At 43.0% G+C, this 21525-nt stretch overlaps 1 protein-coding gene across 4 annotated transcripts in view; it reads right to left on the bottom strand.

Moving 5' to 3' along the window:
- MACF1 (microtubule-actin crosslinking factor 1) overlaps positions 1–21525 on the bottom strand; it is a 407350-nt gene that overhangs the window by 5060 nt on the left and 380765 nt on the right. The window contains exons 90-96 of one of the 4 annotated variants that reach the window (XM_025361739.1): positions 20569–20723; positions 18642–18716; positions 17219–17236; positions 13906–14023; positions 13031–13099; positions 1764–1975; positions 751–861 (exon numbers count right to left, since the gene is read on the bottom strand). In XM_025361739.1, coding sequence (XP_025217524.1) covers positions 751–861; positions 1764–1975; positions 13031–13099; positions 13906–14023; positions 17219–17236; positions 18642–18716; positions 20569–20723 — 758 coding nt within the window. The remainder of the gene's footprint in view (positions 1–750; positions 862–1763; positions 1976–13030; positions 13100–13905; positions 14024–17218; positions 17237–18641; positions 18717–20568; positions 20724–21525) is intronic. The other 3 variants (XM_025361720.1, XM_025361729.1, XM_025361749.1) reach the window with 3 other exon arrangements.

Raw genomic sequence — 21525 nt, 5'->3', positions numbered from 1 at the left:
CCCGGTAGGAGCTAGAATGCAAACTGCACTGCTATCAGACAAGCCACTAGTCCATGTTTTATTTCTAAAACACTGCTCTTCCAAAAGCGTTCAGGCATTTTAATGGCTGCACTTGAACATGCTTAATTGCTGGCATGTGTATTCAAATCAAGGCTACAGAAACTCAAGTGCCTAGGCCAAGAAATTCAGAAGCTAGAATGTGAGCCTCAGAGCAGTGTTCACTGGTGCTGTGCTTGGCTGAAGGAGACAGCACCCATGCCTCGGACCAGTGTGGTGTGGCAATACCAACCACCCTGGACATGTGTCTCAGCGTGGGTGGCGCCAACCACTCTTCTGTTCTAAGCAAAGATAGAACATTGTAGAACATGCGCCATAGTTGAATTTCAAGTGTTCATAACTCGTCTGAGTATCTGACATTTGGAGATTCCAAGAGGCCTGATTATAAATGATATCAATAAACAAATCTCCAGGAATGACCATCATTTACCATTCTGAACAAGTATCATTCTCAAGATTGTCATAAAGTTATTAAGTTATTAATCTAGTTTCAGGTATCTCTTATTTCTCTCCAATTTTGGTGAATCCGAGTTAGAAACCCCTGAAAACACTGGACTAGATGAATCAGCTGTGACAGCAAGCACCACAGAGATGGAAGAATGCAGGGATTCGTGTCAGGAAGAAGAGCTGGTCAAGTCCATTAGCGAGGGCCTTGTCTTGACTGTGTCCTCAGTCAGCAAAGCCATACTCTACCTCGGGGCTGGGCAGCTGGAGGTCAGGAGATTGGCTGTCCCTGATAGGGGTGCCAGCTTTACTGTTTACCAACCAGGGTTTGTCATAACAGCGAGAGAACTGAAGTGAAGTCTGTGAAACGGAAATCCAAAGGGAAGGACGGGAACAATTGAAAAAGGAACAAAAAGGGTGCACATTGGGAACAGAAAAAAATAGAAGATACTAAATTTTAAAGAAACAGAAAACAAAATAAAATGCATGTTGGTCCATCAGGATGAGAAGGACCAGGCAGGCACTAACATCCTCCATACATAACCCATCGTAACATCAAACTTAGCTGTTAGCTCCACTGCACAGCCAGTGCCTGGATTTTCTTTCCTTTTCCCTTAAATTTTTTATTTTTTTATTTTTATTTTTTAGAGACGGAGTCTTACTCTGTTGCCCAGGCTGGAGTGCAGTGGTGCATTCATAGCTCACTGCAGTCTTGCATTTCTGGGCTCAAGCAATCCTCTTGCCTGAGCCTCCTGAGTAGCTGGGACTATAGGTGCTCACCACCATGCTAGGCTAAATTTAAAAATTAGAGATGATAAATTTAGAAATTTGTAGAGATGGTCTTGCTATGTTGCCCACGCTGGTCTTGAACTTCTGGCCTCAAGGGATCCTCCCACCACAGCTTCCCAAAGGCTGGGATTACAGGCATGAGCCACTGTGTTCAGCCTGGATTTTCAAAAGTAGTAACACTGGACGGGCTCAAACTTAAAGTGAGAACATGAGGAAATAAACATTTCTGACATAACCAGGCTGAGTGCATATTTTAATAAATGTCCTTTGGAGTCATCTTAAAGGCCATATATCTGTGTACTGCTAGGAATAGGGCAGCCTTGGTCTGTATATTTTCATGTTTTATTTATAAAACAAAACATTTTTATTTTTATTTCTTCTCCTCACTGGAGTCTTTCAGAGGCTACCGTGAACAATGAACATCTGTGAGGGTGGGAGTCGGGAAGAAGGGCATAATGGAGATCAGTACGTACCTTGGTTCCACTGGCTGGGGTGGCTGGAGAAGATGGCATGGATGTACAGCTGTGGTTACTCTGACTAGCACTGGAGCTGGAACGAGTAGGGGAAGCTGCCCGGGAAGATGGTTTGGACCTTCGACCCCGTGAGCGGAAGGGGGTCATTCCCTGGGATGCCCCCTCTGGTAGGATGAATTTCTCTCTAAGTTCAATGTTAGTTCTACCTCGTGCTAAAAAGGAAATAAACACACACACAATATCAGTTATTCTCAAAAATGTATCTTTGATGGTTATACAGTGGCTTGACCCCATGATAACAGTTATGTAAGTTATATAGGTTTAGTATTATCTGTGGGTTCTTCAAAAATAGAGATAAACTCATGACACATCAGCCTTGTCAAGGTTCCTACCCATAGCAGATATGTTAACTGTATAATAAGCAAGTCTCTGTGTATAAAGAAGGACCAGCCCACTCTGCTGTTAGTGTCTTGCTTTGCCACTGTCCCTGGAGTAAGCACACTGTGACTACTAGAGGTAAAGCAGATGCAACAGTTCACAAACCTCTGAAATTAAATCAAAAGCCCTCTTTTCTCTCTCATAGTACATGTGTACTTTTTGCTCAATTTTTGCAGGATAGAGTAGAGAAAAATATTACTGAAATCGACATTGTTTAGACTCTTCTATTTGAATTCAGTCAGTAACAATCCTAAAGAAAGGAGTCCAGGAACTCAGGACAGTAAAAAGATCAGGAGAGAATCATTAAGAAGTAAACATGTAGGTGGGGAGAGAGAGAGACATCAAGACCATGCACAAAACTTGCTAGTGAGAAACTGTTAAGTGAAAAACTGAAAGCAGTAAAAGGCTAAAGGAGCAACTGCAAGTAGGAGAGGAACATCAAGATGCAAAGAACATGGAGACAGCATGGGAAGCCAGTTAGCGCTGTCTTGTGGCTTTCTGGGGCTGCACAACCAGAACTTAAAATGCGGATTCCATTGGAAGATCTTACGCACAGCCAACACAAATGTTAAATGCGAAAGATGCTACTAATTTAAAAGACATAATCCCTCTAGAATATGTTCTTAGATTATTTCTCACTGTAAGATGTAATCCTGCAGAAACCCTCTACCTCCTCATCCACTCTAAACTGTGCACTCTTTACAAAGTACTAGACACAGCTAAACAAAGGGGACTGCTGGAGAAAAGGCAATCATTATGAGCAAAATATTTGTCATTCTTTTCTATAACAGATGTTTAACTGGTCAGAAACCATAAATCTAGAAGGTGGCAGGAAATTTTGTCCACTTTCTCTTCTGTCCTACCCCATATGGCCCTCAAGGAATTTGAGGAATTTTGGTAGAATCAGGTTTTAAATCAGGTTACGTAAGTGTCCAAGCAGCATGGTTCCAAATTCCTAAATCAAATCCAAATTCTTCTCAATATATTATATGCTGACAGAACATATCAAAGTATCAGCTTAAAAGCACTCACTTGGATATCAAAACCTCTGAGTTATAGTCTAAGCTCTGTTGCCAACTGTGATTTTTTCCTGCTCTGGCCTCAGTTTCCTCAGGCTCACCAGAGACGATCAGGTCAACCGGTCTCTAAGAGCCCTGTTGTCTGGATGATCTATGACTTAATGGTCCCTGAAATGCTAAACTGTTTCCTTCCATGATCCAGTGTGTCCTTCCTCCTCAAGTCTCAACTATACGTGACCCTTGGCCGGGCAAAGTGGCTCACGTCTGTAATCCCAGCACTTTGGGAGGCCAAGATGGGTAGATCACTCGAGGCCAGGAGTTCGAGACCAGCTTGGCCAACATGGCAAAACCCTGTCTTTACTAAAAATACAAAAATTAGCTGGGCATGGTGGTGCATGCCTGTAGTCCAAGATACTCAGGAGGCTGAGGCAGAAGAATCACTTGAACCCAGGAGGCAGAGGTTACAATTAGCCGAGATCACGCCACTGCACTCCAGTCTGGGTGACAGAGTGAGACACCATCTCAAAAAAAAAAAAAAAAAAAAAAAAAAAAAGTTCACTTCTGAGCAAACGCTGCCAGGAAAAAAAAAAAAAAGATATAAGAAGAAAACTTTGAAATTGCATTGCAGTTGAAGGAAGTGACATTTTAAATGTTTCAGGAAGGGCATTCTCCAATACCATAACAGTGATATGTTCCCTATGCACTGCACAGTTCACAGAATGTGCAATAATGCACCTGACCGTAATTAGCATCCCTATGTTACAGAGAAACTGAAGTACTCACAGAGGCTGAGGTCAAGCAAAGTGGCAGTAGAGGTGGACCTACAACTCATGTCTTCCACTTGACTTGGCCTCTTTGTCCTCTGACCCCCAAGCCATTCCCAGCCTAGCTCTCTGCATCACCACCTACACTCGCTGTCTCCACTCCTCCCCTCAGACCACTCATGCTTCCATCCCCACCACTCACAGAAATAGCTCTGGCAAAGGTCACTGACAACCTCTATCTCAGGAGGGCAATGAAAATTGCTTAATGGCTCATGCCTGTAATCCCAGCACTTTTGGGAGGCTCAGGCAGAGTGCTCGAGCCCAGGTTGGAGACCAGCCTGGGCAACATGGTGAAACTCCCAACTCTGCAAAAAATTAACAAATTAGCTAGGCATGGTGGCATGTGCCTGTAGACCCAGCTACTCTGGAGGCTGAGGTGGGAGGATTGCTTGGGCCTGGGAAGTCAAGGCTGCAGTGAGCTGTGATCACGCCACTGCACTCTAACCTGGGTGAGAAAGACGCTGTCTCAAAAACCAAAATGACAACAAAAGTCACTTAATCTCACAACCCAAGGGACATCACTATTATAATGTTGGTGTGTCTTACTCCTTTGCACATCTGTGTGTGTGTGTATACACACATACTAAGTGTATGTATATATGTATACTAAGTGTATACGTGTGTGTATATGTGTATATATGTGTGTGTATATATATCTCTAAGAGGGAGAACGGGACTGTGGACAGACCCAGTGGACACCCATGTTTTGGAAGTGCGCAGGGAGGAGCTGTCAGCAAGGGAGCAGGCGTCCTTGAAGCCAGGGGAGGACAGGGTTTCAAAAACACTGACCTGACCTCAGGTGATCCACCCGCCTCAGCCTCCCGAAGTGCTAGGATTACAGGCGTTGAGCCACCCCAGAAACTTTCCTCCATGCGCTACATGTCTCATGCAAAATTTTAACTAGCTGCTATGTATTATTTCATCATATGGATGTGAATTTATTTAACCAGTCCAATATTGCATTTTTGTTTAAATATTTTAAACATTGTAGCCAATGCTATGACAATTTGTAAAACATTTTGCATGTACCCACTATATTTCCTTAGAATAAATTTATTTTTTCTTTTTTGAGACAGTCTTGGTCTGTTGCCTAGGCTGGAGTGCAGTGGCCCAATCTTGGCTCACTGTAACCTCTGCCTTCTGGGTTCAAGCAATTCTCCTGCCTCAGCCTCCTGGGTAGCTGGAACTACAGGCGCCCGCCACCACGCTTGGCTAATTTTTCGTATTTTTAGTAGAGACGGGGTTTCACCGTGTTAGCCAGGATGGTCTCGATCTCCTGACCTCGTGATCTGCCTACCTTGGCCTCCCAAAGTGCTGGGATTACAGGCGTGAGCCACCGCGCCCAGCCTAGGATAAATTTCTACATGTAGATTTTCTGGGGAGAAATTACATGATGTTTTACCTTAGGTAAAAACATCAACTGATAAATGTCAACCATGTGTCAAGGTTGACAGATGCCAGCTGATTCCAAAATGTTATACTAGTGTACATTCTCCAAAATAATATGAGTATATTAAATTTACTTCATTCTGGCCAATTATTGTGCTATGAGCATGAGTGCATACAGGAAAAAAATCTGACAATTTGTTAGGTAAAAGCATCCCTCCACTGTTGTAACTTGCACGTGGAGGGTTACTACACGCTGCTCTCTTGGTTTTGAAACCCTGTCCTCCCCTGACTTCAAGGACGCCTGCTCCCTTGCTGACCTCTCTTCCCCGCCCACTTCTAAAACATGGGTGTCCTCTGGATCTGTCCACAGTCCCGTTCTCCCTCTTAGACTCCACCTGCTGATGACCTCACCCACTGAGGCTTCAGTGCCACCATACAGTCACACCCAACTCCAAATGTATTAGCAGGGCAGGCCTTCCTGCTGGATGCCAGAAGTTATATCCAATGGCTGATAAGACATGACCAGAGCTGGGAACCAAAACCCTGGCACCAACGTAGGTCCCTCCCTCCCGAGGACAGTTCAGTCTATTGATTCTACCTCGAATGCCTCTTGAATCCCTGAGCCTGTGCACGCCCCCTTGCACTCAGGTGTTTCATGGAGCACCCCCTCCCCAATGGGTATCTGTAGCAGCCTTCCCACTGGCCTCCTTGTTTCTCATCTCACCACCCACCCAGCCCTCACTCATTCTCTCATTCTGCAGAATGCATTTTTTTCTTTTTCTTTTCTTTTTTTTTTTTTGAGATAGGGTCTTACTTCGTCACTCAGGCTGGAGTGCAGTGACGCAAACATGGCTCACTGTAGCCTCCACGTCCCAGGCTCAAGCGATCCCCCGACCTCAGCCTCTCAAGTAGCTGGGACTATAGGCATGTACCACCTTGCCTGGCTAATTTTTGTATTTTGCAGAATAAATTTCTAAATGAAAATCTGTTAACAGTTCAGAATCCTTCCATAGTGTTTCACTGCTTATAGCAGAATTTACCAAGTGAGGTTTTCTAGGGTTTTCCTACAAAAGGGGTTTGGTCCTCTGTATTTCCCTGCTTGGGAGAGCTTTAACTCAGCATCTCCCAAATGCATTTGACCATGACTTTTCATTTTTTTTGAGGACCACATCTTGGGGACTAGGAAGGCACAATGTGGCAAGTACCCAGGACCCAGTGGTCTGGCATCCATCACCTGGCCCCTGATGCTGACCCCTGTCCAGAGTCTTATCTGGTCGCTAACCTTGTACACTTGGCTGCAGTTCCATGGGACTACTTGTCCTCTTACTTTTTCAGCTGCTGACACTTCTGTTCATATGAACATGGGGTTTCTGTACTGAGAACATCCAGATCCCTTTTCCTGTCTGGTCAAGTGTTACCTCCTTTAAGATGTAGCTGAAGCAACATCTCCTTTTCCTTTTTCAAAACCTTTTTTCTTGAGATAGGGTCTCACTCTGTCACCCAGACCGGAGTGCAGTATATACACACATACACTGACACACACACACACACACACACAATTTATTTTTATTTTTTTATTTTTTTTTGAGACGGAGTCTTGCTCTGTCACCCAGGCTGGAGTGCAGTGGCCGGATCTCAGCTCACTGCAAGCTCCTCCTCTCGGGTTCACGCCATTCTCCTGCCTCAGCCTCCCGAGTAGCTGGGACTACAGGCGCCCGCCACCTCGCCCGGCTAGTTTTTTTTTAATTTTTTAGTAGAGACGGGGTTTCACTGTGTTAGCCAGGATGACCGTGTTAGCCAGGATGGTCTCGGCCTCCCAAAGTGCTGGGATTACAGGCTTGAGCCACCGTGCCCGGCCTTTTATTTAGTTATTTTTTGAGATGGAGTCTTGTTCTGTCGCCCAGGCTAGAGTGCAGTGGCACAATCTCAGCTCACCACAACCTCTGCCTCCTCGGTTCAAGCGATTCTCCTGCCTCAGACTCTCGAGTAGCTGGGGTTACATATGTACACCACCAGGCCCAATTAATTTTTGTATTTTTAGTACAGACAGGGTTTCACCATGTGAGCCAGGCTGGTCTTGAACTCCTGACCTCGGGTGATCTGCCCGGCTCAGCCTCCCAGAATGCTAGGATTACAGGTGTGAGCTATCGTGCCTGGCCATATATTTATTATTATTATTTTTTGAGACAGAGTCTCCCTCTATTGCCTAGGATAGAGTGCAGTGGCATAGTCTCGGCTCACTGCAACCTCTAGCTACTGGATTCAAGCAATTCTCCTGCCTCAGCCTCCCAAGTAGCTGGGACAACAGGCTCATGATACCATGCCCGGCGAGTTTTTTTGTATTTTTAGTAGAGACTGGGTTTCACCATATTGGCCTGGCTGGTCTCGAACTCCTGACCTCATGATCTGCCCACCTCAGCCTCCCAAAGTGCTGGGATTACAGGAATGAGCTGCTGCACCCGGCCTATATTTATTTTTAAAACAGAGATGGGGTCTTGCTATGTTGCCCAGGCTGGTCTTAAATTTTTGGCCTGAAGTGATCCTCCCCACTAGGCCTCCCAAAGTGTTGGGATTATATGTGTGAGCCACTATGCCTGGCCCAATACGTCCTTTTCCTGATACCTTCTCCATCTTAATGGGCAGTCATCTCTTCCTCTCTTGCTCTCTCAACTACTCATTTTACCAAATAGAAGGGCATGTATTCACATGTTTGTTCCCTGCACTAGGCTGAGAGCTTCTGCAGGCAGGGACCATCATCTTAATTTACCTTTGGATCCCAGTGCCAGGCTTGCATTTAGGGTTTCAGTAAGTATCCGTGAAACAGAGTAGCCTCTGTTTCTCTGAAATAGCCTCTGAAAACAATAGTCTCTCAACAGTTTCAAGGAACAGATCTCGCAACCTTCATGAACTCACTAAGAAGTGCTTCCATTAAGAAGTGCTCATTATTTCATGGGGATGAAGAACAGAAGCACCAAGCTGTGTTGAAGGAGGAGTCAGTGGCCAGTGAGGCTCACTCTCTCGCTGAGTGACCGGCTCTCTTGCACACCAGCCACAAATGCAAATCCATGAATTTTCATGACTGAAACCACAAGGTTAAATTTGTGACTGCCAACATCTACTACATATAGACTGTTAAAGCAATTTAAAAGAGCAGATAGAATAGCTTTCCATAAGAAAGATAGTACAAGAAGGAAGATTATCCCATGTTAACGGCAACACATTTAACCTGTGCATTTTGTGATCTGAGAATCTGTTTAATTCTATCACAGGATCCTATGCTGATCTCCTATGTCATGACCCTGTTAGTCCCAGAGGCTATCATGAGGTAGGTACATTGTAACGCCTCATTAAATGACTGCTGAGGGCCCAAAGGGTGTCTCACTTGCTTTCCTAGCTGGGTGCATGCAGGATGCTGGGAAAATACAGTTTGTCATTCTTCTTAGGGTACGCTTACACATCATAACGAAACAAATAAACATAACGAGACAGTCCCTGTTTTCACAGGGAAATCTCTAGTCAATGGTCACCTCTTGGTATAGTATTTCACTGGCTAGAGATGCAAAGATGTGTGAACAATTCCCTATCGTCATCCTTCCAGGTTACTACAGCCATGCCAAAGGCACGCAATATAGGCATTAAGGTAATCTGAGACTGTAAACAGTGGTTAGCTAGCTCCTGCACGTTTCCATGATGCCTCATTTAGAAGGTCTAAACTTGCCAGGTGCAGCGGCTCACGCCTGTAATCCCAGCACTTTGGGAGGCCGAGGCCAGCGGATCACGAGGTCAGATCCAGATCATCCTGGCTAACACGGTGAAACCCCGTCTCTACTAAAAATACAAAAAAACTAGCTGGGTGTGGCGGTGGGCGCCTATAGTCCCAGTGCTGGGGAGGCTGAGGCAGCAGAATGGTGTGAACCTGGGAGGCGGAGCTTGCAGTGAGCCGAGACTGTGCCACTGCACTCCAGCCTGGGTGACACAGCAAGACTCTGTCTCCAAAAAAAAAAAAAAGTAAGTTCTAAATTCAAGTGAAAAATAAAAATAATGGCTTACTTAAATTGGGGTTTTAGAGTCTTGTCTTCTCCCTTTTATTTTCCTTCCTCTCTCTGTAATTTCCATCTTCTTGGTCTTTATGCTCTTAAGCTCACAACAGTAAAATTCCCATATTTCTGGTGCTCTCATCTCGGTCAAGAGACCAATGAATAATTAATTTATGCTAAGCCATGCCTAGCTAATATTAGCTTAATATGCTATAACTCACATGGATATTTGCATTTTATTTTTGTTTTTGTTTTGAGACGGAGTCTTGCTCTGTCGCCCAGGCTGGAGTGCAGTGGCGCTATCTCGGCTCACTGCAAGCTCCACCTCCCGGGTTCACGCCATTCTCCTGCCTCAGCCTCCAGAGTAGCTGGGACTACAGGTGCCCGCCACCACGCCCGGCTAATATTTTTTGTATTTTAGCAGAGACGGGGTTTCACCGTGTTAGCCAGATGGTCTCGATCTCCTGACCTTGTGATCCGCCCATCTCGGCCTCCCAAAGTGCTGGGATTACAGGCGTGAGTCACCGCGCCCGGCCAAGATATTTGCATTTTAAAAGAAAATATTTGAAGATGCAAGGCAATGAAACGATTCTTGGTAAGGAACATTTTATATACACCACTTGGAAGAAATGAAAGCTATTTCTTCAGAAATAAACTTAAAAGCGGCCAATTTTAAGAATTAAAAAAGGTGTTAAGAGGGCAATTAATACTTTGATAAGCTAGAAAAGGCTGGGATGGGAGGAGGCGACAACAAACAATAAACGGAAGCTGTGAAAACTGATTTCTGGGGCAATCCCAAAAGTAGAAAGTAAACATTTTTCTCAAACTAGAAGGAAACACCAAATTCTAATTAAGCAAAATTTATGTCCTAGCACTTGAATTTAGTAGTAAAGGTACTTCTAATGTTTACATTGATTCAAATATTTTCCTAACATTGGGTATTATAAAGTTAAAAAAAAGAGAAGTACTTGGTTGACTAGTACTAGTACTTGGTTGACTACTGTGATAGGATTTTCCCCCTCACCATTCTTTTCACTGGAGAAAAGATCTACCATTGAACCTGCAGAACCAGACCATGATGGCAGCCACCTCAAGCTCAGTTCATCAACCACCAAAGAGGCTGTCTTTGCTAAGGGAGTTATGCTGGCCACCTGACATTGGCTGGTGCGGGCATGTTAAAATTCAGTTCTAACCTATTGTTTAACGGCTATAGGGTTTCAGTTTTATAAGACGAAGAGACTTCTGTGGGTGGATGGTGGTGACAGTATTACGACACAAATGTACTCAGTCTTGTACTTAAAAATGGTTAGGGTGGTAAATTTTATGTTATTTGTATAACAATCTGAAAAAAATCAGTTCTATGCCAAAATGTGTCTTTTAAATCTTCATAAATGAAATTTCTTAGATCTTCACTTATCTGGGGGAGCTAATATGTCTAATGATCAAAAACATACACAGTACCTTAGGTACAGGTATACCTATTATCTAGGCAGGAGCACTGGTTTTCTCTCCATCCAAAACATCATGATTTCCTGCGCCATGGATAAATTCAGAAACTGAAATATCTGATTTTCACAGTACCAGGAGATTGGCAAATCTAGCTAGCAAAATATTTTCATTTTTTTACACATGACTAAAGCAATATGCAGTTTGAGATACGCTCTACCTTTTAAAATAGCTGTGTAAAGGGAGGTAAGAAATGATAGTGCACACTGGTGTTAAGAACCTTGTCACGCACTTTGTACTGTCCTCAGTATAGCATTCTCTGTGGTCCAGAGACCCAAGGAAATATGCAACATCAATGAGTACAAAACCTACTGTAAGCAGTGTTTCCAGAAGTCATATTAATCCTTATAGAACTTCCAATACAGTTTTTCAAATAACTTTGTTCTCTTCTCAACCTTCACACCCTTCTACCTTATTATAATCCATCCTAGTCCTTAGGTGTTCATTGCCTAGAACCATTTTTTATTTGATTGAAGATAGCACATCCTGCCCATCGCTAATAAAGTTATGAAATTTAAAACTTCTGGAGAGTTCTCTCCACAGCCAATGGATTGAGATGATTACTGAGTTCCAGGAGAGCAGTCCTGGAGAGACACAGGAAAGTCTTACCTTGTTTGCTCCAAGGGATGCTAAAAAAGGTGACTAGCTTTCATAGAAAATAACTTCTAGATGGCCCTCCCCAATTTCCTTGGGATTCCAAATTTCAGATACTAAGATAAGGACAAAGCAAGCAGTGTTCTCCTGGGCCAGCAGCATGATGTTATCACAAACAGAGCAGGCAGCAAAGAAACGGCAATCAAGGATTCCAAAATGCCACATGCAATATATCTTCTATTTAGTACCATCATACATGATAGGAAAAATGGACCTTATTCATAGATTTGAAAAGGAATAAAGTTGTTTTACTGAGTTAAAGTTAAAACGGCATATATTGTTTCTCATTAAAGCAATAAAAGACGACTTTTAAATTCTAAAACTAAATACTTTCAAGTTTTTATCAGAAAGTGTTTTCAAAGTTAATTTTTTGTAGACAGAGTCTTGCCCTGTTGCCCAGGCTGGAGTGCAGTGGCACGATCACGGCTCACTGTAGCTTTGAATTCCTAGGCTCAAGCAATACTCCCACCTCAGCCTCCAGAGTAGCTAGGACTACACAGGTGTATACCACCATGCTTAGCTAATTTAAAAAAAATTTTTTTGGAGACGGGGTTTCACTATGTTGCCCAGGTTGGTCTTGAACTCCTGAGCTCCAGCAATCCTCCTGCCTCAGGCTCCCAACCTACTGGGATTCCACTGTACCTGGCCCCAATTTTTTTTAAAAAAGGAACATCTAATGAAAATTATTACTGCTGAACTTTTACTCTGGTTTACTGTAGTAAACACAAATGAATTAAAATAAGAGGAACTACTTATGGGCATATCTGAATTCATGTGAAAACTGCTGTGTTTAGCTCTGTCCTCACTCAATGCTTCAGAATATGACTATAAATCATTTCCAAAGAAGTTATGTACTGTACAGTAAACATTTCTGCTAGGTTTATAAATAAACCTTAATAATTATGCAGGCTGATCCAATAATAAACACACACAAAGGTGTGTCAGTCTCTGAAACATGTAACATGCTGGCTAGGGGCACATACTCTAGACTCTGATTGCCCTGAATTTGAATCTCATCTCTGCCATTTACTAGTTGTTGTCTTTGGGCAAAATATTTATGTTTTCTATGCCTCAATTTCCTATTCTGTAAAACACAGATAAAAGCATCTACACCTCATATGAGGCACAAATGTGTTACTTGTAAAGTACTTGTAACAGTCTGTGGCACATAAAACTATACAAGTATTTGTTAAATAGAAACTCAAAACAAATTCCATGGACAGTCTCAACAGTATTTTATGCACCATCAACTTGAGTAGTTAGAAAAGCTATGGTTTGGCCATTTCAAGCATTCATGAATGCAGCAGATACACAGAACCAAGAGATGTTACAGTTTAAGAAGCAAAGCCATTCTCAATGGGCTAGGGTGTGAGGAAGAGGGACAAAGCTTAAAAGCCAACCTATGGGAGACTGACTGGAAATCGAAGAGCTGGAATCAGAGCGCTTTATTTTACTCCCAGGATGGTGAACTAGAATAAAAAATATGTAAACACAAAGAAACAGAGACAGGGCAGGAAACGCAGAAACTAGTCAAGAAAGACAAATTGGCAGACAGTGGGGGAGCCTCTTGTGCACCCACATGCAGCTCTGCTAACAGGAAAAAGGCAAGGACACAGCTGAAGAGGATTTAGCAATTGGAATTGGTCATCTCTTCCCTGTTGCAGTTCCCACACACCCCCTAGCTGCAGGTGCCACCACTCATTAAATTGACAGTTTCCTTATGCTTCTGGGCTGGTGGGCCAGCCTTTTCACATTTAATAGAAAGACAACCCATGGTCTTGCTTAGGTGGCCACCTGCCTTACAAGTGAATGGGCTTACACGTAGGTGTCTTCATCCTCCCTCCTGGTCTAGGGGGCTCACCAGTTCTTCCCTGGATGAGAAGGGCCTAACACCCTCCCTGAGTGTCAGTCACAGGAATTACAGGCAAAGGGATCTGAGGCACTAAGAGGGAACCTAAAGGGCTTCACCAGCCTCCTTTCTAGGATAGTGTTAATTTAATACCCCAAACTGAAACATTCAAGTAACACCAATACATTCTTAATTCTCATTACTGCATTCCTCTAGACCTACCTCCCCAAACGGCATCAACCTCTTCAGCTTTTTCTCCCTGGCCTATGCTGGCACCCCTGAGTTCTAATCTGTGCTAGTGGGATGACACCCGGGCAGCTTAACAAAATAAAAACAGACAGACCCCACCATCAGTGCTTCCTGTAATATCTGATCACTGCTGGGGGCATAGCTAACACGTAATTCATGCTCAGAATGGTTCCTTACCTCGGCAGGGATCATTTTTCACTAAAAATTCATCCAAGGCCATCCATCCTCCACCAACGCGGACCATCACGGTGCTGCGCAGAATACGGACCAGCCGCAACTGCTGAGAATCCCCAAACTGCAGAATCAAAAGGAAATTTAATTAATATATATGTCTTAAAGTAGATCTGTATTTTTCTCCCAAAGCAGACTGTATTCAGACAGGAATGACAATTTGATAGCTACGGGAGAATTTTTAACTCTCACAATTTTGCATTTTTATATATTTCACAAAAGGATTTTAAAAATAGAAAAGCAGAAATATCAACCTGAAAACTGGTGTCTTGATATACTTTTTTCTTTGTGAGACAGAGTTTCATTCTTGTTGCCCAGGCTGGAGTACAATGGCGTGATCTCGGCTTACTGCAACCTCTGCCTCCCAGGTTCAAGCGATTCTCCTGCCTCAGCCTCCCAAGTAGCTGGGTTTATTAGGCGTGTGCCACCACGCCCAGCTAATTTTTATATTATTAGTAGAGACAGAGTTTCACCATGTTTGTCAGGCTGGTCTCGAACTCCTAACCTTGAGATTTGCCAGCCTCAGCCTCCCAAAGGGCTGGGATTATAGGCATGAGACACTGCACCCAGCCAATATACTTTCTATTGGGATAAAATTAACTTTTAATGGTCACACCACTGCCTCTGCACCAAAAGGAGAGGTAGGAAGGCAGACAAAGTGTTAGGTCATTTGATTTTTTTAAAAGAGATTCTGCCCAATTAAAAATTCATATTCTTGGTATGCTAATTTGTTTTCCTAAAAGAAAGATGGTGGATGTCAACTTCTGAATACAGTATGCTTTAAAGCTAAATGGAAAATAGCAAATACTATTTCAAGCCTTAAGGAAACCTTTGCAAAGCATCATTATTACAAGCTTAGAAGAAAATTTGATTTTCTGCATCAGGTTTTCAGAAATAAACCCGAAGTATTTGCTAATTGCAATGTCACCAGAAGAAAAGTTTCTTCAGCTGAACAAATGATTAGGTCATATTTATACTAAAATTGAGTTGAAGCAATGAAAAATTGCAGCTCCCACGATGATTATAAACAGTATCCAATAATCATTTTAGATCCTAAAACAAGCATTTCTGATTATTTATGTTTTCCCTTTTTTCTTGCCCAAACATTCCTACTTCCCAGCTCTAAACATTTGGAGTTTCTCATGGCATAAATTATCCTCTTTCCAAAATGAAGTAAGGAGCAACAAAAGAGAAGTATGCAGAGTTTCCAAAACAAACAAACATTTGGTTGGAGAAATGGAATTCCTAAAATTATTTAATTCAGGGGTTCCTCAGGTATGGAGGTGGTAGGATTTTCAATGTTATAAAGGACAACTCTAACTTTAAAACAAGGCAGAAAAACTGAAAATGCAAGAAAGGATATCTGAGGTCATATAGCCTTCCTCCCTCAAAATTAATATATTTGTGGTAATTCTCTATATTCCTTAGCTGCTCTGACTCAAATGCACTATTTGCATGGGCAAGGTGATTGAAAAATACCGTATCCTCCCTCCCAGCCCTTTACTTTGAAAATAAAAGTAGTACCACACCTCTCATCTGATACAATTTAAACATGTTTATACAAAGTGACTACAGCAAAACCACTGTGTGGTAGCAGCAGCACTGAACCCAGACTTGAAAGAGAATACACCTCCTGTCTTGGGAAGGAAGTTCCCCCCCCCCAGACTCTGTGAGAGCCCCCCTCCCAGAAGATGGGCCCCACAAGTGAAAATGGGAAGCCCTGTGGGAGGTCCTGAGACATGGAGGATTCCACCCAAGAGCAGTGCTGGCCTGAATCACTGCAAAGGGTTTTCTCTGGATGGGTGAGAGGCAGGGAGTATGCGCCTGTGCCCCAGGGTGAATCAGGAAGGAAGCCCGGGAGTACTTTATTCTTGGAATACTGTGTACTATAATTTATCACTCCATTTATTTCATGTCCCCCCCAACTTAATTTCTCACTAAAGCTCTCTTTGAAAGATTCTAACTTGTTTCTGCTAAGTTATGGGGGAAAGGAGGTTTGACCAAGCCAGCAGCCACTGTAGCTGGGGAGGTTGAGGCCAGAGTCACGAGTGGTGGGAGGGATCACGGCAGCTCTAAAAATGGAGACCTGTGCACACCTGGTAGGACAGGGTTGTCAGTGAGGCAAAGAACTCAGAATAAGAGTCCTAAGGGTCAGTAACTTTGTTTCCACCTTTCAAAAGGAAAACCCCTTACAGGGACTTGAGTTCTTGCAGTGGCTGACATTAGCTGTGTGAGAGTAGGCATGTGATCTTTGAGGCCTCAGGTGCCTGTGTATAAAATGAACTTCATAATTCCGTTCCCAACATTAGAACTCACCTGACCCTCCCCAGGTCAATGGAGCACTAGAAGAGGGTGTCGGCACCCTCTTCAAAGGCACCCTAGCATTCACACACAGTCACCAGCATATAGGCATATTGGACACTCTCAAGCAATGATTTTTTTTTTAAAGTCAGTTTGTTCTCATCTTTAGTTTTTTTCTCTTATCCCCTATTCTTCTCACTTGCCTAGAACATTTCTATAGTGACTTGCAAGGCCTGGGATGTTTGAGGGCCTCAAATCAACTCTTAGGGTTTATAATTTCATATCAGAGAGACAGATTTTACTCATGCAACTTCCTTCCACATTGGAGGACACAGGACCCCACAGCACTCAAAAAGATCTGAAAGGTTAGAGTTACCAAGTGGAGTCAAAGCATCCAATCTTTTCTGCAAGTCTAATTTGGTCCCATTAAATCTTGGATGGCTGGCCATCATCAGCATACTTCAGGCCACGGCCAATTATGATCTCCACACTACACTTCTCAGGTACCTTGTAATTATAAAATGCAATATAAGTAACTAGAAATATTAAAAACATATTTAAACAGTACTGAAGTTCTTCGGGAATTGACTTACCATACATTACAAAATTTATTAACTGTCAAAAGATTCTAACATAAATAAGAACTGTGCTGTTCGGTAATGTGACTTCTAACACAGAAGTACAAAACCATTCTCTTTTTAGAAGTGGAATGGATTGATACCATAGCTTCAGTTTCCTCCACTTCATCTCCTTTATAAAAAAATTATACTTATATTCTTTTGCTGCTAAGACAGCTTTGCAATGCTGGCCTCATCAGCAGTTTCTCCACTTGGTAAGACAACCAGGTGTGACCCAGGCATGCTTCAGAGTACATCCTCTCCCCATAGCGAAGAACAGGCAGCATTAGCTACACAGACCATATCCATTGAGAAGGAGAACATTGCAAGGCACACTGTACCTGATTGCCGAGGAAGAACTATAGACAGTAAGAGTAAAGGATGGAGGAAAAGGAGGGGAAAAAAAAAGAGAACATTTTGTCAAATTAACACTAAGGAATGAAAATCATATCATTACGTTCTTCTGTCAAAGTGACACACACCGAACATATTCTTATCAAGCTCCTGCCATAGGGATGTGGTTTTAATTTTATTTATTTATTTTTTTTGAGAGTCTCACTCTGTTGCCCAGGCTGGAGTGCAGTGGCGTGATCGCGGCTCACTGCAACCTCCAACCCCGGTGTTCAAGCAATTCTCCTGCCTCAGCCTCCCTAGTAGTTGGGATTACAGGCGTGCACTACCAAGCCGAGCTAATTTTTGTGTTATTAGTGGAGACGGTGTTTCACCATGTTGGCCAGGCTGGTCTTGAATTCCTGACCTCAAGTGATCTGCTCACTCGCCCCTACCTCCCAAAGTTCTGGGATTACAGGTGTGAGCCACCATGCCTGGCCAGGGATGTGGTTTTATAAACTATGAACTAACTCTCCACTCTATGTTGTTCTTGTTAATTTATTTCTCTAATAATTAAAAACAAAAAACAAGAAAACAAAACCCAACAAGCAGGCATAAGATCACCTGGAGCTTTATTAACTAAATGCCCTAGGTTATATTTAAGGCAGATTCACCCAGTGCTCCTCAGGAAACGGTAGCATGGGGTAGATGTGATGTACTTTGAGGACATTTTGGATATACTAATGAAACATGGATCTTCCTGTGTTTCTTAGTGCAATCTAAATCCTCTTTGCCAATCAGAGATTTTTCTTAGGACTTTAGAGAATCCTGATGAGCTGCTGATATATTTTAGGAGACCTGTTTCAGATTCTTCTATGTCCCTGACCCTGGTCCCAAAAGAAGCTAAAACACAAGTATAGTTCACTGTCAGTTATCGCCACACCTAGCATGGCTTTCCAGAGAAGACCACTGAGCCTGATGTCTCCTCAGGGCTCCTGGGCCCCATTTGTAGCCCAGCCCAGAGCAGGCACAGTATCTGTTGGGGCTTCAACACAGTTTCCCCAGGCCTCTCTAGCCTGGGAGCCACTCAGGCTCACAATGACCATCTCTTTGGGGGTAAGTGGTCAGTCATTAGATATAATTGTTTCCAAAGGTACCTTCATCCCCCTAAAGACTTTGTCAGATGTGAAGTGACAGCTCTGAAATATCTCCTATCTTAAAACTCAAATACAAACTACTACTATCTAAGTAGATATGGACTAGTTTTCAGATGGAACAGGGTACCTGACACTTGGCATCTGTAGAGACGAGGTCAGAGAGTGACCACATCTCAAGTCTGATGGGCTCTGGGACTCTAAGCAACAGGAGGAAAAGGTGGGATCAGCCACATATGAGAAACCACCACCACAAAGTATTGGTTTTTCTCTTCCTTACCCGGTATTTATTCTCTCCGATCTGCTCCACCTGAAACCTTTTTGCACATTTGCACTGAGCCACTTGTCTTGTAACCTATTGGTTGTGAACAAAAAAAAGTGTAAAGGGTACAGTAAGACTTCCTATTTAGAGAAACAAAGATTTTTACATATAAGCAGGGAGGCTATTCAATATTTACTTTTTTTTTTTTCTTTTTGAGATGGAGTTTCGCTCTTGTTGCCCAGGCTGGAGGGCAATGGCGCGATCTCAGCTCCACTGCAACCTCCGCCTCCTGGGTTCAAACAATTCTCCTACCTCAGCCTCCCGAGTGGCTGGGATTATAGGTACGCCCAGCTAATTTTTTGTATTTTTTTAGTAGAGAGACGGTTTCTCCATGTTGGTCAGGCTGGCCTTGAACCTCAGGTGATCTGCCTGCCTCAGCCTCCCAAAGTGCTGGGATTACAGGCATAAGCCACCGCGCCCAGCTCATTATTTACTTTTTAGGTATTTCAGGTTTCTGACATATGCATTTATCATCTGTTCCAAATTAGTATATGTTCTTACTAAGTGAACTAATTGAGACACTGAGAAAGAAAAGGCATGAAAGAAATTCCCAAGTGACTATATAACACATTCTTTATTCCTGCTTCAAAATTCCTTCAGAGAAAATTGCTAATATGCTGACATCAAAATCAAATTATTAATAAAGCAAATTATGAACTGCTTTAAATTTCACCCTAGGAGACTGAGATTCCCTGGAAGTCCTGGTGTGTTCCAGGGCCACTCCTAAGACCTATTCCAGCACCTCTCCCTTCCCAAGATCTGTTATCAACAGATGCTAGGATTACCAGATGGCACTAATCAATTTGGTAGTTTCAGTGTGGTAGTTTTTTTTTTTTTTTTTGAGACAGAGTCTCGCTCTGTCACCCAGGCTGGAGTGCAGTGGCACGATCTCTGCCGCCTCCCGAGTTAATGCCATTCTCCTGCCTCAGCCTCCCTAGAAGCTGGGACTACAGGCACCCGCCACCACGCCCGGCTATTTTTTTTGTATTTTTTAGTAGAGGCAGGGTTTCACCATGTTCGTCAGGATGGTCTCGATCTGCTGACCTTGTGATCCACCCGCCTTGGCCTCCCAAAGTGCTGGGATTACAGGCATGAGCCACTGCGCCTGGCCCAGTGTGGTAGTTTTTAACAAGGCAGAAAGCATGATGGACATACACCATTTTAAACATTACATTTTACCCCCCTTTTAAACATTTATTTTTTTGAGACAAGTCTTGCTCTGTTGCCCAGGCTGGAGTGTAGTGGCATGATCACAGCTCACTGCATCTTTGACCTCCCATGCTCAAGTCATTCTTCCACCTGTCTCCTGAGTAGCTGGGGCTATAAGCACTTGCCACTATACCTGGCTAATTTTTTTTTTTTTTGCGGCGGACAGACAGAATCATACTATGTTGCCCAGGCTGGTCTCGAACTCCTGGGCTCCAGTGATCCTCCCATGTTGACCTCCCAATGTGCTGGGGCTACAGATGTAAGCCACCATGCTCAGTTCATTTCAATCCTTAAATAAGCCTTAAATGCTACACTGGTAGACCATTTCCCTAGATTCCAGGTAGCATGCTCAGGAGTAAGATGAGTCTATCCCAAAACACAGGACAAGTGAACGAGGATGAGTATGGTACCCTGCAAAGGTTCTCTGTAAACTTCAGAGCACCACACAGACATGACTCACTTGAGTCATCTATCTAGCCTGAGCTAGAGCTCAGATGTCAGAGATCCTCTGGGACTCTTTGAAATGCTATCTAAAAAGAGATCTCAAAATAGAACTCCAAATAATTATCTCCCAACAGACAAGTCAAAGGCTAATATGATCATTGAACCCAACCAAATTCAGGATATTATAAACCTATAGCCAGAAGTATACTCAAAATATAATTATTTCCCTTACCTCATCTTCAATTTTATCTGCATCGGTTGTTGGTCGATACGCATCCTTGTTGGGATGAAGAGCAGCCACAAATTCATAATAATCAATGTAACCATCCCCATCTCGGTCAAAAATGTCAGCCACAGCAGTCATTTCTAACTTGGTGGTGGGGAACTCTGGAGGAAAGGAATCATATTTTGAAACTTAAAAGAGGGCTTACTTGTTTGGTTAGCAGTTAAGAGAAATACTTTTTTTTTTTTTTGAGACAAGGTCTCGCTCTGTCACCCAGGCAGAGTGCAGTGGTGCAATCTCAGCTCACTGCAACTTCCGTCTCCCAGATTCAAGCGATTCTCCTGCCTCAGCTTCCCAAGGAGCTGGGAATACAGGTGCCTGCCACCAGGCCCGGCTAATTTTTTGTGTGTTTTTAGCAGAGATGAGGTTTTGCCATGTTGGCCAGGCTGGTCTTGAACTCCCAGCCTCAAGTGATCCACCCGTCTTGGCCTCCCAAAGTGCTGGGATTACAGGTGTGAGCCACCACTCTTGGCCATAAATACTTAAGAGCAAAAAAATTTATGTCTTGATTTTTCCTGAAAAGTAATACATATCCACTTATAGGCCCCCCAAACCCAAATGCAATGAAAAAAAGGTAATATTCCACATTTCAGATATACCAAAAAGCATAAACATAATATTACAACCACCCACACACCTACCACTCAAGAATATACTTACCCACCCCACAATTATTGAATATTTAGATTATTTCAGAATAGTGACAGTTTGGAATTAATAGTATGAAGTTTTCCTATGTTTAGATTACTGTCTTAGATTCTTGACAAACTGCTACACAAAGGGAAGTGTGAATCATATTGTTTCCCAGCTGAAAACCTCTGGTTAACCACTGTCTTTTTTTTTTTTTTTTTTTTTTTGGAGACAGAGTCTCACTCTGTTGCCCAGGCTGGACTTCAATGGCACGAT

This window comes from Theropithecus gelada, chromosome 1, assembly GCF_003255815.1.
Source record: "Theropithecus gelada isolate Dixy chromosome 1, Tgel_1.0, whole genome shotgun sequence".
NCBI classification, from domain to species: domain Eukaryota; kingdom Metazoa; phylum Chordata; class Mammalia; order Primates; family Cercopithecidae; genus Theropithecus; species Theropithecus gelada.
The sequence above is the reverse complement of the archived record's forward strand: the minus strand, read 5'-3'. Positions and strand labels throughout refer to the sequence as shown.